This window comes from Heliconius melpomene, chromosome 3 (genome assembly GCF_056956725.1).
Source record: "Heliconius melpomene rosina isolate 202511_hmr_F chromosome 3, ASM5695672v1, whole genome shotgun sequence".
Classification (NCBI taxonomy): Eukaryota; Metazoa; Arthropoda; class Insecta; order Lepidoptera; family Nymphalidae; genus Heliconius; species Heliconius melpomene.
In genome coordinates this window covers 2,883,241-2,899,302 of record NC_140391.1, presented here as the reverse complement: position 1 = coordinate 2,899,302, position 16,062 = coordinate 2,883,241, and the positions used below count along the sequence as shown (strand labels likewise).

The window sequence follows — 16,062 nt, the reverse complement described above, 5'->3', positions numbered from 1 at the left end:
TATCCACACAGGTGTTATCGCATCAAGACATGTGATTTCATGACCTCTCATCCACACATGTGATCTCACATTAACTTAATATACATATGTGATCTCAAATCCATACAACACAGATTCACACCTGTAATCTTAAATACACACATGTGATCTCACATCCCTAAAATATGTAATCTCACGTCCGTAATTGTGATCTCACATCTGATCTTATATCCACAAATGTGATCTCACATCCACACATGAAATCTCACAACCAATCATATGATCTGATATCCACACATATCATCTGGTATTTACACATGTGATCACACGTCTAAACATTTAATTCAAATTTTTAGCTTTACACCAAGTTTAAAAACTAATTAAAAATGTAATCTTTACATGCAGGCCAAAAAGACATTATTTTTTATTATATAGTAATTTGAAAGGAATTACCGAGCAATTGTTGCAATTTTATTGTGTTAAAATGTGTTATTTACGTGTTTATTGGCGCAGAGCTAGATATTTGAAAAATTATTCGCTCAGTAAGATTTTTTGAGAATTCTAAAATAAAATTCATTGCATCGCAAAATACGATTTTTTAGCGAGGTCGTCAATGGGACTGAATCATTTAAACTGCATTTCTACTAATTCATTTTTTCAAAACTTTCTTTACAATCCAGAATCTTTTCCCTTTTTTCGGCGGAGTTGCGATTACGATTTATTTTTCCTTTAACTTAAGAGTCGCATATATTAGCTTTACAAGTAAATTAATATATTTACCGGTATTGTTCTCTTTATTAATTTATTAGTTTTTTTTAAGTTTATAATATTTTTTAATGGCAATAAGTTTAACAAACGTCACTGTCAAATTTATTTTTAATCTGTAAAAGTGCATCGCTTTCGCTTCTGCGTTTATTTATTTTATTAACCGCAAAATCGGCTAAATTAATTTGTAAATTATTATTTATTTATGAAACATTATATAGTATAAATTAATTCTACAAACATGGCTCAAAGAGAGCGTCGTTCTAACGCTGGGAATCGTATGGCGAAATTGCTAGACGAAGAGGAGGAGGATGATTTTTATAAAACAACTTACGGCGGCTTTCAAGAACTAGAGGAAGATCGAGATTATATGTAAATAAATTAAGTTAAATGTAGTTTGAGTAAACAAATACATCATTATATTTTTAAATAGTCATATTTATAGCTACTTAATACATATATTTTAAAATGCTGTCAATTTGTTTATAAAAACTTGTTTCAATAGGTACATACATACATCTACACTTATATGATTATGCTAATAAAATTTAAAAGTTTATAATTTTAAATTAACATTTTAATAATTTATTTTTAATTTCATAAATATTTTATATGTTAATAGTTAAAAGGTTTAATCTGTATTTAAAACCTTTAGCCAAGAAAAAGAACTAGATGATGTAGTTGACTCAGATTTTGATATTGACGAAAATGATGAACCTACGTCAGATCATGAGGCGGAAGCAAAAGAAAAGAAAAAAGTTAATACTAAAGCTTATAAGGTAATGTCATAAAATATTTACATGCAAGTTCAGTTCCACTTAAGAGATTGATATTTTTTAATCGCCACTATTCTATAAATACAAGCGTGTTATTGAATTCTACCACACACTATGCAGTCTTGTGGGCCTTTACACTATATTCATTCTTCATATACTGCCATATTAATGCCAATATGTAAAAAATATACACAAGCACATTTTTTATGTCATTGTTTCCAATTTCCATGTATAAAATATTTTTTATAACTGTGGTTGAAGCAATTACTTTTTCTCCTATTTCATTCAAATTATTATTAAAATGCTTTGTGTATTTGATTCAAAAATAATATTATCTAATGTGTATAATACACAGGATCCCAATAGGAAAAAGAAATCTGATAAAGTTAAAAGGGCAATACCAAGAAAGCCGAAGGAACCTAAACTTAAAGATGATTCAGAGAGAGAGGATAAAATTGACAAATCTGTTATGGACACATCTATAGGTATTCCCACAATTAAATATTTTTAATTACACTTATTTTAATACATTCATTTCCTTGCTCTGGTATTGAGGCAAAGTGTGGTATTCAGTTCCGCCACTCAACATGCAATGTGTTCAGAATTCGGCGGAAAGTGATCTAACCATTTATTAATCATCCATATCTTATAAATAAAACTCTCTTAGTCTGGAAATAAGACAAACTGTTGTGTTGAACACCGCTCAACCTGCAACATCTCAAAATTGGGCAATTTCTGGGGATTATTGCCTACCCTGCTATGTATGAAACTTATAAAATTACAATTAAAGCCTTAATATGTTTTATTATTTTTATTTATTTACAAATATATCCTTAATTTCAGAAAGAAAATCAATAAGACAAAGTACAGCAGTGAAATCAGCTGAAACATTACAAAGAATTAAAATAAGATCAGAATTGAAAAAGAAAAAACCCAAAAAAGTAGAAGAAAGAGTTCTAACACAAGAGGAGTTATTAGAAGAAGCACTTATAACTGAGAAGGAAAATTTGAAAAGCTTAGGTATGTTTTTTTTTAAACATGACATTTGTTTTTTCAATTTATTTAGTTCTTTCAAATATACCTACTGCACTTGACTTAATTCCAACTTTGGTTGGTTTAATTTTTTGTCTGTACTATGCTTTTATATTCTAAATAACATTGTCACAACTTTCTATAACAACCAAAACAACTCAACTGTTTGCAGCATATAAACTATAAATACCAAGAAATAGTTGCATATTTTCATATTTAGTCAAATTATAAAAAAATCAAAAAGAACATTAGCTCCATGATGTATCCCGCACACAGCAGGGTAGGCAGAGGGAACCTAGTGTTAGCATTTGAAGCCACTTGTGGTGCAGAGGCAATAAAATGTGTTATTTCCTTGAGTGGGAATTGAACCCACTAAGTATAATATACTTTATAATATACTACTACTATGATACATTTTTATTTGATAATTTCAGAAAGATTTGAACAAAGTGAATTAGAGAGAAAAAAGATAAGACCTATAAAGAAAACTATAACGGGACCAGTTATACGGTAAATTAAATATTCATTATCAAAGATATTGATTTTATAGTTGTACAAGGGTGTGACAGCAAACGCGGCGGTTGCGCGTTCGGGTCCCAGACGGGGAAATAAAATATAAAATGTTTTTATTTCTTTGCACTGGTGACAAGGCAAAACGCTGCGTTGATTTCCGTCTTACAACACGAAATAGCTCCAGAATTCCGCGGGAAGTGGGGAACGGAAATGTCTTATTGAGAATGTCTGATGATGAAAGCTAGGTTCTCAGTATAAAGCTAAATGGAATACAGCGTAAAGCTAAAACAGTTTCAAAAATATTAGAAACAAAACCAGAGAGCAAAAATGAAAGTAGTTTTATAGTTTATGTTATAATCGTTTCTCCTACCAGGGATCAGACCCCACAGTCTCCGTATTTACTGCACCGCAATGGCCACAAATAATTATTTGAATATAATTACAGATATCATTCGTTTGCCGTACCTTTAATAACTGAAGTGACCCCGGAAGATAATGCTAGTGTTGTAACTAACACTGAATTTAATTTAAGTGATATTATTAAAAGTGAAGATAGTATGTATTATTATTATTTTTAATATTTTAATTTAAAAGCTTTAATTGTTCTTCTTTAAAAAAATGTGCCTTTTGTTCTGTTCTTATTAATTAATGACTTTCCGTTTCTAAAACTATGGACATGTGGATTCGATTCTCACTCGACTAAATGAAGTATTTAATGTTTTCACTTTCGCTCTAGTAACGAGGCAAAGCGCGGCGTTTAGTTTCGCCATTCAACACGCATTGTCTCCAGAATCCGACAAATTGGGGAATGGAAGAAAAAATAATTATATAAAAAATATTAATAAAACAATTATTATTATTATTTTTGTTAGTTAATCTTTTAAAATTATTAGGTATAACAGAAGGTGATGATATATGTGAACCTAATCAAACGATGGCGGAACCCAAAACTGAGGATGAAAATAATAGTGAAGTAACCAAAATGAATGTAGATTTTGTAAGACCAGACGAAGAAATTACTATTGAAAATGTTACAATGTGAGTAAAAAAACTTTTTATATAACAAATCTAAAACACTTCACGGTGGTTCTTTGTCTGTTTGTTTGTTGTTTGCTTATAAAAAATCCAGTTTTAGTTAATCAGTTTTTCTACTATTTTGAATTTTATGTCACTCAATATCAGAAGAGAATAAATAGAAAAATATTTTAAATACCATACCAATTTCAGGATTGAAGGTAAACGGGAAGTTCAACTAATAAAAGGTCCCAAGCTCCTGTTAACGTGTTAAGTTTTCGGGGCATTTTCTATGCAATATTTATTTCTTTTCGGATTTTTTCTTTATTTCTTTTGTAAGTTTTCCTTTCGTGACAATTTCATTTTATGGTCCAGAGGAATACAGAGGGTGCCCAGACTAATATCTGTCCGATATTGGTTTGTGGGCATACGGGTACGCGACCCCGGATCCTCGAGCCGCCACTCTTATATCCTCATCCAGTCCGTAAGAATGGTGTCCCCCCCCCTCTCCTCCTTAGCTCCCTCCTTCCTTTTCCTATCCTACCCTTCTATTTTCCTCGCCCTTCGGTTTTCCCCACAAAGGGGTTTTGGAGGTCAGACGGCAGTCGCTCCATTTAAAAACCGCCAACCGCCACTTATATGGACCGACAACGAAACAAAAGACTGGGTACGGCTAGGGCGTCGCCGCAAAACGACGCGCAGGCACATCGCCCTACACCTGTGGCAAGTGGGCAAGGGCTACCGTGTCATGTACGGGCACGGCTAAAGACGCTAGTACCCAGAAGGAAACTCCGCTTTGCAACGTGGAATATTGGCTCTCTGACCGGACGATGCAGGGAACTCGCAGATGTACTCATGAGACGTCGGGTCCAGTGTGCCTTCCTCCAGGAAACACGCTGGAAGGGCAATAAGTCCCGTAACATCGGACAGGGTTACCGGCTTATATACACTGGGTCACCTTCGGGTAGAAATGGTGTAGCGGTAGTGCTTTCTGAAGAGCTTCAGAATGGGCTCCTTGAAGTTGACCGTCGCTCCGATCGCTTGATGCGAGTGAGGGTACTGATTGAGGGCGTTATCACAAACTTAATCAGTGCCTATGCTCCCCAGGCGGGATGTAGTGCGGCCGAAAAGGAGACATTCTGGGAGCAGTATGAAGGGGTGCTACTTGCTGTGCCGTCTACCGAAGTGGTCTTAGTTGGGGGGGACTTGAACGGGCACGTCGGTAAGGCTGCTGAGCCGTATGAACGTGTTCACGGGGGTTTTGGGCACGGTCTTCGCAATGCAGAGGGAGAAAACATTCTGAGAACCTGTATTGCGTCTGATCTGGCCGCCGTGAATACGTTCTTCCAAAAGAATTCTCAGCACCTTATCACGTATAAGAGCGGGTCCCACTCAACTCAAATAGACTACTTATTGACCAGACGGTGTCATATGGGCAGGGTAACTAACTGTAAGGTCATTCCAGGCGAAAGCCTAACGGCCCAACATCGTCTTCTTGTCATGGACTTTAACGTCACTCCGAAGAAGAAAGTAGCCGAGAAACGTAGGCCTCGGATCAAGTGGTGGTTGCTGAATGGACCGATGCAGTCCGACTTCCTGGCAGAGGTGAAAAGTCACGATATTTCGACGAACACCGAGACTGCTCAGGATGCTTGGGATCGGGCTCAGTCGGCAATCATTGCGGCGGGCAGGCGAGTTCTTGGCCTTTCTAGGGGAGGACGTGTCATCGACAAGGAGACATGGTGGTGGAATGACGAGGTGCAAGAGGTGACTCGTGAAAAGAAGGCTGCCTTTAAGAAGTGGCAGGAATCCAACTCTCCTGAAGACAGACTGGAGTACACAGTAGCTAAACGTGCCTGTAAAAGAGCTGTAGCCAGAGCCCGCAGTGAAAGTTTGTCACCATTGTATGATAAACTTGAAACTGTGGAGGGGCAGAAGCTCATTTTCAAACTGGCACGTTCCCGGGATAAAGTGACGCAAGATATCGCAAAATGTCTTTGCGTCAAAGATTCCCAGGGCACGCTGCTCTGTAGTCATGCCTCTGTGAAGGAGAGGTGGAGAAGCTACTTCCAGGAGTTGCTGAATACTCAGCACCCATGCAGTCTTCATCACGACCCACCGCCTAACCTCGGACTTATTGCCCCAATAACCCTTGACGAAACACGTAATTGCCTTCGACGCATGAAGAACGGAAAAGCGGTGGGACCTGACGACATTCCGATCGAAGCGTGGAAATCGTTGGGCTCTCTTGGTGTGCTCATGCTTACTGACCTTTTTAACCATTTCTTGAACACTGGTAAGATGCCGCATCAGTGGCGGCTTAGCTTCATTACCCCTATTTACAAAGGAAGGGGCAGTGTTCAAGATTGTGGTAGTTATAGCTCTTCGAGCGCATGATCGACCTCAGGCTCCGCCGAGAGTGTATTGTCTCTGAGTCTCAATATGGATTTCAGCCAGGATCGGGCACCATGGACGCCATTTTCGCCCTCAGAACTTTGATGGAGGCATACAGGGAAAAAAGGAGAGCTCTGCATGTGGCCTTTTTAGATCTGCAGAAGGCCTTTGACTGTGTGCCTCGTCAGTGTATCTGGTGGGCATTGCGATCCAAAGGGATCCCTGAGGCCTATATTGAGATTATCAGAGATATGTACCACGATTCCGCTTCTATGGTTAGGACTGCTGTTGGCGACACTAGATCCTTCCCGATTACGGTGGGGGTTCACCAGGGCTCGGTTCTTAGTCCGTTCTTATTCAATGTAGTGCTCGATACTGTCTCGGCTCACATCCAGGACCAGCCTCCATGGCTGATGATGTATGCCGACGACATAGCACTCATTGCCGAGAACCGACTGACGCTGGAGCTTAAAGTGAACCTCTGGAAGGGTACGCTTGAGAACGGCGGTCTTAAACTAAATGTGTCGAAGACAGAGTACATGGCCTGCGGGAGCCGGGACTCGAGCACCATCTTTATATGTCCTGAGCCAGCCGTTAAGTCGGAGAAGTTCAGGTACCTTGGATCCGTTATGCACGAGTCTGGAGGCATCGATCACGATGTCCATGGCCGGATAAGCGCTGCCTGGGCCAAATGGCGGGAGGTCACTGGTGTGGTCTGCGACCGCAGAATACCGCCCAAGCTCAAGGGGCTGATATACAAGAGCATCGTCCGACCGGTTCTTTTATACGGCAGCGAATGTTGGCCAGCACTATCTCGGCATACTCAGGAGCTTCACGTCACGGAAATGAAGATGCTGAGGTGGATGTGCGGCGTAACGCGGTCTGACCGCATACGCAACACATTCATTCGAGGTAGTCTTGGGGTCCGTGACGTAGCGGATAAGCTCCAAGAGAGTCGCTTGAGATGGTTTGGCCACGTTACGCGCCGGCCTAAGAACTATGTCGGACGCAAGTGCCTTGCTATACCAGTCCCTGGGGTGCGACCTCCCGGACGCCCAAGGAAGCGCTGGTTGGATGTCGTGATGCAGGACATGAGAGCCAATGGTCTAACCACCGAGGATGCAAAAGATCGTGCAAAGTGGAGTAGGTTGTGTAGGAAGGCAGACCCTGGCAATAGCCGGGATTAATGCCAGGATGAAGAAGAAGAAGAAGAAGGTCCAGAGGAATACAATATAATAAAGATTTTGCAGACGCGGCATATTTTATATAAAATGCAGCAAAAATGATGCATAAATGCTTGGATATTTTGATTGCGTTAACTTATAAATTTATTTTGCTGGCCTCCAAGGGAATATTTGATATTAATTTCAGCTAGATATCTCTATGCAATTTCGAGATAAATGGTCCCAACAGATGGACAAATCAATAAAATGATTCTATAAAAGTCTCATTTTGAGGTACAAGACCCTAAAAAATGGTAAAACTAATAAAATTTTAATTGATTCATATTAATTTAAAAAGAAATTACACAGGAAAGAAGAGAAACCAGCGAAACCAAAGGAAAATATAAAATATCATGAGAGGACATTATTGTCTTTTGAGAATGATATTAAGAACAAGGCATTCAATGCTTGCTTCCCACGAAGGAAACCTAAACGACGAAGGGAGTTATTATGTGCAGTTACAAAGTGAGTTGTTTTTAATTATATTCTAGCGACCCACTAGCGGCTTCGCCCGCTTGATCTACTTTTATTAATTTAATAATCTGCATTATTTTCGTTTTCTAATAATAAAATATAATTTTAAAAACAAATGATTAAAATTATATTGAAAGTTCTGCTGTAGGTAATGGGAAATGGAGTGTCTTAAGTCTAGGTTCCCTCTGCCTATCCTGTTGCATGCGGGATACAGCATGAAGCTAATTTAATAGATTTAGATAGTAAAATATGTATTTTTTTATTTAACACCATTTTTTAACAATATTTCTATTTATTTATGGATCTTATCTCAACATAGTACAAATTCAAATATAGCTACATCAAAATTTATATTAAGTTTTCTTAATTATTTTTTTAACATTGAAAAAGTTTAAAATTATCTTTTTTTCCCCAATATCCAGGAGGCCAGCACGCTACATAGATCCCATAACAAAACTACCATACAGAAGTGTTGATGCGTTCAGAATTATAAGAGAGGCGTATTGCCAACAGCTGGAGGCGAGGGGAGACAGGAACGACCCCAAACTTACCGCCTGGTTGAAGGCGAGAAGGGCTCACACTACCTCTTCCTATGTACAAATACATATTAAATGAGAAATTAATATATAAATACATTTTTAAGCAATGACTTGTATATACTATATAGATAAAAATTAATTGAATTTTTTTTTGTTAATAATTTTTTTAAGGCTTTCCTTAAATCAACAAATAACAATCAAAGTCATGGCATGTATTTTAGAAATATATAAATTAAAAATAAAACAAATTGGCAATTGAAAAAATAATTATTACAATTTTAGCTAAATATTCAATTGTAAGTTGTTTATAATAAAATATTCAAATCAAAGTGTAGAAGAAAATGCCTTTAGAATGGCGTCTTGTTTTCTTCTTTCAATTGTATATATATTTTTAATAAAAATTTGTTCATTCATAAATTTTATTGTAAAATAAATAATTACAATGATAACTTAAACTAATAGAAGATCCAATATCTGTACAAGTACTTGTACAACTTAGAAATAAGATGTTATATGAATTTATTTTCAAAATGTTAGATGACATGAAAAATTAATAAAAAAATATTAAAGAAAAAATTAGGTACATTAAAATACTGCTTATAATCCACCTATAAATCAGCTGTAAAAGTCGGATTTAGTCTTAGATCTGGCACACTGTTCCTTCTAGGCTTCTTTTTTAATTCCTTTAGTGTTATTAGGCCAGAAGCATTAGGGTCTAACCTCGAATGATACTTGGACGGATCAGTTGTAGGTAAATATGGATATTCGCTTAGGTAAGTCTGCGCATTTTTTATCTTATTTTCATGCGCAAATTCATTTAACTGAGAAACTGCTATTTCATACGAATTAAGATTACTATCAGCTACATTTTCCATAGACTTAAATGTTTCAAGGACAGCTTTCTTGTGGGGGATTCCTCTCAAACTTCCTTGTCTGCTCAATCTGCCTTCCATTACATCTTCAAACAAATCATCCACATTAAACTTTTCTGATATTTTGACTAACTTTTTACTTTCAGCCTCTTTTTCCTCCTGCATTTGATTCCAAATTTTTGCTATTTCTGAAGATGGCATTGATCGTGATTTCTTTATGTTACTTTTTCTTCGTGGTTTCTTTTCTTCAAGAGATTCAGTAGATTGGCTGCTGGACAATAAGCTATGTTTTGTTAATTTCATTGCTTTTTTTTCCTCTCTAAGCTCTTCCAACGACTGAAAATATTTTTTCGCTTTAGTAAAACGATTCTTATACTCTATGTGAGCTTCTGGTTCAATCACGGGTTCCGTATTTATTTCAGGTTCTTTTTCTATAATTTCTATTTCAATATCAGAAAGGCTTAAACGGTTAGTTTCTTGGTCTTGGTTTGAAATAACTTCAAAATCTAAAGAGCTACTCGCACTATCATTACTAAATATTTCGAAGCTCTTGTCTTTTGATAATATTCTTCTTCGTCTGTCCGATGATACGGCTTCGTCTTTATTTGTTTTAGATGGAAGTGTAAGATGCATTGTAATATCGTTGACTGATGTGCTATATTTCTTTGGAGTTCCTGTAAAAAGAATATGTGTGTAGTTTATTGCAATATTACATTATAAAAATTCAAAAGCTCTACGTATGTTACTGTGGCGTAATAGGTACGAGACCATATATGTACGTACTATGATAGTTGAATAATAATTCAACTATAATAATAATGTATGGTGTTGATTAGTTATACATATATACGGTAAGACCAAAGCAGACGTTTTAGTAAATCTTTTTCCCCCTAAATTACATACTCATCTCTATAATAGGAGTAGTGGAAGGTTGTTGGTTGTTTCCATTAAAAAATGTCACAGATTAAAGGTAAGCTAATTATAATTACCTGGAATTGAACTCGAAATTTGCATGTTATTAGATCTCATTGAATTAGATCTGCTGATAGTTCGTGTTGGACTGGTTTTACTCGATTTAGATACATCTTCATAAAGTGATATGACATTTTTCACATTTATTTTTGGTAATTCCTCATAAGACTTATGTTTTTCCAAGTCTTCGTCTACAGTAGCACTGCCCACTTTACTAAATATATCCATTTCGGACTTGCTAATGGACTTGAGTTTTGATTTTTTTTCCTTATTTTGCAACGGGTTCTGTTTATTTAAATCTTTTATAGTATTTTTAACATAAGTGCTTGGTTTAGACATGTATAGGGATTCATCAAAGCTTTTATTCTGTATGTCATATGTCATTTTGACTTGCTTTTCTTTCAGTGGAATTTTATCTTGAAAGCTATCTTTACTAGGCTTTAAACAGTCTTCTTTTTCCAAGTCTATAGAATATTTGACCATTGGCCGATTAGCCAATGTAGGTTTAGTATCTGAATATATACATTTATCACTGTCTTGGTGAATATTGTACATTGATTTACATTTACGGCGTGCCCAAGGTAATTCTTCTGTTTGTGATATACTATGAAATAGTGATATTCGACTAGATACTAAACCACTTTCGTGACTTACGTCTTCGACGATTTTTTTCTTATCATTTTCACTATCCGGTAATCCTAAAAAAGTGTCGATTTTATTTAGAATGTGCTTTCTAGACGTTCCGAAAAATCGTTTGGGGCTAGTTTCGAATGCTTGAAAAACTTTCTCAGATAGTTCTTGTTTTAAATGTAAATTTGAATTAGAATTTTGTTCATCGCTATCGGTATTCATATTTATATCATTACTTACTTTTATGTGCTTAAATGTATCGATCAAAGAGTGTTCTTTATTCTTTAATGTCATTTTGCCAAAGCATGTTAATGCTTCGTTTTCATTTGTGGAATCTTGATCATTTTTATTTATTATCTCGCTACCAATAACTTCAATGTCATTAAGTGGGTCAAAAGTATCCGAGCGCGCATTGAAGGGTTTTGACAATTTATCACATTCGTCTTGATTTGTGCCCAAAAAGTTTTGTACAATTTTCTTACCTCGTCTTTTACTTAAAGAATCATTGCGACGCATATGTTTTAGTGTTATTCGTCTTTTACATTGTAATGCTTTAATTTCTTCCGATTTTGCTTCAATCTGTCTTATCTTTTCATCCCAATATTTTTTCTTTTCTGACACAATATTAGTGTAAGTTTGATCTCCAAATTGAACCCCAGCCTTATTCTCGTTATTATTTTCTTCGTAATTTTCTTTGACATGAAGGTAACGACTTGCTGAAATGGATTCAGTGACTCTTGCCTGAATCTCAGAAATCTTTCCTTCTAATATTTTCGTTTGTCTTTTCACATCTGCTTTAAATTCAGATGCAGAATCGACATGTGTATTGTAACTTTCAACTGTGTAGTCTATTTCTAAGTTTTGTGACTGATTATCCTTTGTTGTTGTCACGGAACTAACTTCTGACCTTGTCATAATCTCATCATAGATATCGTCAAGTTCGGCAAAAGCTTCTGTCACTGGATCCATACGCATTTCGTTAATTTCATCCTTCATGTCAGATACATCTTTTACGGTTATGGCTTTTTCATTTTCCTCGTATATTGGTTTACATTCATGTCTTTTAGCGTCGTATTTTTGCATCTTAATATCGTCTTCAAAAGTTTTAGAAATCTTTAAATTATTATCATGCTGCCATATTTCCCTCTCTGCTGGACCCATTTTGGAAAACGCACTAGAAAATTGTGACTTTCTCTTATTTAACATGTCACTACTACTCAATTCACTAACGTTACTTTCGGAAGAGCAATGATTATCGTCAATACTAACATATGCTGAGTCCCAGGTGTTGTTTCTAGGAGACATTTCTCTGCTTGAGTTTGCATGGCCAGTACTGGACGGCACTGGGCTACTATTTGGAGTAATATTTACATCTTCAGTTAAGTTAGAATCAAAACTGCTGTATAAATTGGAGTTATTTGAACTGTTACTTATTTTTCTTTCATTTTTCAATTTATCTGATTCTAAAAATTTTATATCAATATTCCTGTTAGATTTTTTCACGGAGATACTTTTTGTCAATGTTGTTGAAGATGGATTTGATGATGGTACATTTATTACTGGTGGTAAAGAAACAGGCGCGCCGATAATAAAGTCAGGCTTTTCTTGATAGATGTGAGAGTTATCCTGGTCAACAAATGGATTAGTAAAGTCATTAAGAGGATTTTTATTAAAAGATTCTTCTATGTTTGGGTCAATGTAAACAGAATCATCCCGCCCAGTAACTTTACCTGTAATGATTTTATACACAGGTGTTTTTGGTCTCTCAATATCAACATATTCATGAAATGGATTTTTAGTTCTACTGATTATTTCGTATTTGGTCTCATCAAATGATTTGACATTAGCATTTTCGGTCTCCTCATTTTGTGAATTATTGGATTCGTACTCATTAGGTATAAAGGAACCAAACTGTTTAGCAATAGCATAAGTTTGATCGGTCATGTCACAAAGGAATGGATTATTAAAAGATTGGACCGTATCAACTGACATGTTATCATCTTCAAATGGATCACTTGTAATTGTATTATAGTTATCGTCTAGAAAGCCTTCTTCTTTAATATTAGGAGTATTCATAGTCTTAATCTTTATTTCACTTATTGGTTTTGGCATTTCAGTTAAAATTGACACTGATATATTTTCGGGGATAATAATTCTATCTCGTTTCTCAGACAGAGCATAGCTTTTGTTCTTCTCTTTATCGTCACAAAACGTTGAATTTACAACATCTGGTATATGCTGTTTGTTATTTAGTTCAATAATATTTTTTTTAGATATATTCTTGCATTTTAGATTTGATAAAACGTTACAAATGCGATTTAGTGTTAACACTTTTTGCGCTATTTTGTAAAACTTATTCGATTCTTTTGTATGTTCTATGATAGGAGCAACGTATTTTTCTTTTTTCTCATTCCGGTACTCTACATGCTTGGACTTAATGTTGTCATTTTCCAATAAATATTTTGCATCCTCTTCGGTAATTTTTTCTAAACTCCCGTTTTCTTTCAGTAGCATTTTTTCTGTTACGAAATCAACAATTCGTAAGACAACTTTTTTGTCTGTTTTAATATCTACAATGTCGATTTCCTCTCCATCCTCAAGACAAAAGCTATCTCTTTCTAAAATTCCGACGATATCTTTTGAAGCTGTTACCTTAAACGGAGAGCCCACAACATTTTGTCCTTTGCTAGTAATAGATATTTCGTATGTGCCTTCTAAAGTAGCCACATAGCCCACTTTAGCGTGATCTTGCATTACTTCGGTTTCGATATCGATGTCGTATTTAGTTTTTGGTATGTAATAAGTTTTGCTCATGTTACTTTTTCCGTAACTTCGTAGATACGTCGTACCTTGCGTTATCGGAAGTACGTTCTCGGTGTGAGTCGATTTAGATTGTAGTCCTAATAAATTTTGCCTTATTAACTGAGCTTTACCAAGCACTGGCGGTAACACAGTCGTCCCATAGATGTCTTTAGGTCCATGTATTATGATGTTAATGTCTCCTGGATCCAAAGATTGCTGAGCAGTGGGATAAATTTTGAAATATACTTTGTTGTTAATTTGCGCTGCCACCAAGCCCGACCCTCGCGCCACGTAGTTGAGTGTGAAGTGTGTATCATCAGGAGTACTTTTTTGATTGGTTTGACTGTTGATTTTTGAAGACGGCCTGAGTTTTAATAGGGCTATTCGAATCCTCTCCAAGAAATTGATCAGCCGCCATTCCTGATATCTACTTATAGAATCGTTTAAATCTAGCTCCTGTCGCGTGAATGCCTGGAACGAGAAAATTGTATAAATACAAAATTATAACACTTCATTTCACACATTCTTTCTTTTGAAAGTATGAGAAATATATGTGCTGTTAGAGGTTATTTATCGTTGAATGAAGCACCGAAATTTGATAAAAAGCAGTACACCAGGCGTTTTTAACTTGAATCTAGTCTAAAAGTTCCATTGCAAGACTAATTTCTAAAAATACAATAGCGTAAACTACAATACCATATCTACAAAAAGCTATTTAAATTGGCGTGGCTAACCGCAACATTTGAAACTGTTATATTATAGTGAAATTCAATGCCGACAGTTGTGTAAGATGTAGAAAATTTATTTTCTAATACTTTTAAGTATTATCCGTACAATTTAAGTAAGAAAAGTATTGTGGTGCTAGTCTCCAGAATATAGCGGAAAGTAAGGAGCGGAGTGTATTAACACTAGGCTTCCTCTGCCTACCCTGCTACATGCTGAAAACATTCTAAAAGTTTGTTTTAGTTGTGCATTCTTATCGCGCGACATTTATAGCCAAAATTATAAAATTATTAAATAAATTTAATATAACACTTTATTCATATAACTTACTACTTGCTACTTACTAAGCTGTGATATTATTATACCTCTTGCAAATTTTATTTGTAATATAAAAAAGTTTCACTCTAATCTAAACATGTAGGGGAATTGTGCTCAAGATGGCATACTATGATAAGATGACACACTACCAATATTGGTGAAACTATTAGCGCTAAGTGCGATCTTGTGACGTTTTAGAGAGTGTCTCTAGATGCAGCTAGTGCTTAAATTCAGTATGGCTGAAAGTGAATGCAGATGGGCAAGTAATTCATGTTTTCGTTATTTTCAATTGCAACAAATTTTTCTTTCGCTTTTGCTTAATGGTGAAAAGACATGTAAGATAAAGATTTTCTATTTGAACTAATTATAAATGTAAAAAAGAATTATTATATGACACAACTAACGCTAAAAGCGCATCCTAACCTATAAACTTCTGTCACAACGGTTAAAATTAAATGCATATATCTATTGGGTAAGATGACATACAAAACGTAAGTATAAGATGGCATACTATCTTACCCTTATAAATAGAATCGATGTATTTTTTTTGCTTTACCTACAACATGCCTGGCAATTACAAACGAATATATATTGGTCACAAGAAGACATGGATAAGGCTGCTAGAGCAAGGGCATTGAATAGCCGCAAGTGACGAAGCTTATTTCCTTTTTTGGAAAAGGAAGTGACTGATAACGGAATCCAACCTCATAGAATTTGCAACATGTATGAATCTGGCCTTAATACTGTTTAAAAGCCCCCCAGCAAATAAGAAACAATTTATTTGTGAACTATGCTCGACATATAATGATGGCGTTTTTATGCCACATAAATGCTATGCTAAGTAAGTCATTTTACCCTGTAGATATGTCGTCTTATACTGGTCGACCTAAGTGCGATTTTTGTTTGTTTTTATGATGTTTGAAAGATGATTGTTCTGAAACTAAAATAATTTCGTTGATTATGAAATATATAATAGTATACGCAGTATGCTGTTCTCAGATGACTTTATTTATTTGAAATATTTGTCTTCAAACAA

General features: G+C 35.5%; 2 protein-coding genes across 6 annotated transcripts in view; one reads left to right on the top strand and one right to left on the bottom strand.

Annotated features, from left to right (window-relative positions):
- The first annotated feature begins 850 nt into the window (after window positions 1–850).
- On the top strand, window positions 851–14,457 carry YL-1 (Vacuolar protein sorting-associated protein YL-1). Its single transcript, XM_085207471.1, has 9 exons — window positions 851–1,116; window positions 1,400–1,523; window positions 1,876–2,005; window positions 2,364–2,540; window positions 2,987–3,062; window positions 3,511–3,620; window positions 3,959–4,103; window positions 8,006–8,161; window positions 8,593–14,457. Exons 1-9 carry the CDS (start codon window positions 986–988, stop codon window positions 8,783–8,785), a joined length of 1,242 nt encoding a protein of 413 aa, XP_085063597.1. The 5' UTR covers window positions 851–985; the 3' UTR covers window positions 8,786–14,457.
- Window positions 9,111–16,062, bottom strand: part of LOC146539865 (uncharacterized) — an 83,910-nt gene continuing 76,958 nt past the window's right edge. For all 5 annotated transcript variants that reach the window (XM_085207469.1, XM_085207466.1, XM_085207467.1 and 2 more), the window contains 2 exons: window positions 10,571–14,456; window positions 9,111–10,255 (listed from right to left, as the gene is read on the bottom strand). In XM_085207469.1, the coding sequence (XP_085063595.1) occupies window positions 9,318–10,255; window positions 10,571–14,456 (4,824 nt within the window). In that variant the 3' untranslated portion in view covers window positions 9,111–9,317. The remainder of the gene's footprint in view (window positions 10,256–10,570; window positions 14,457–16,062) is intronic.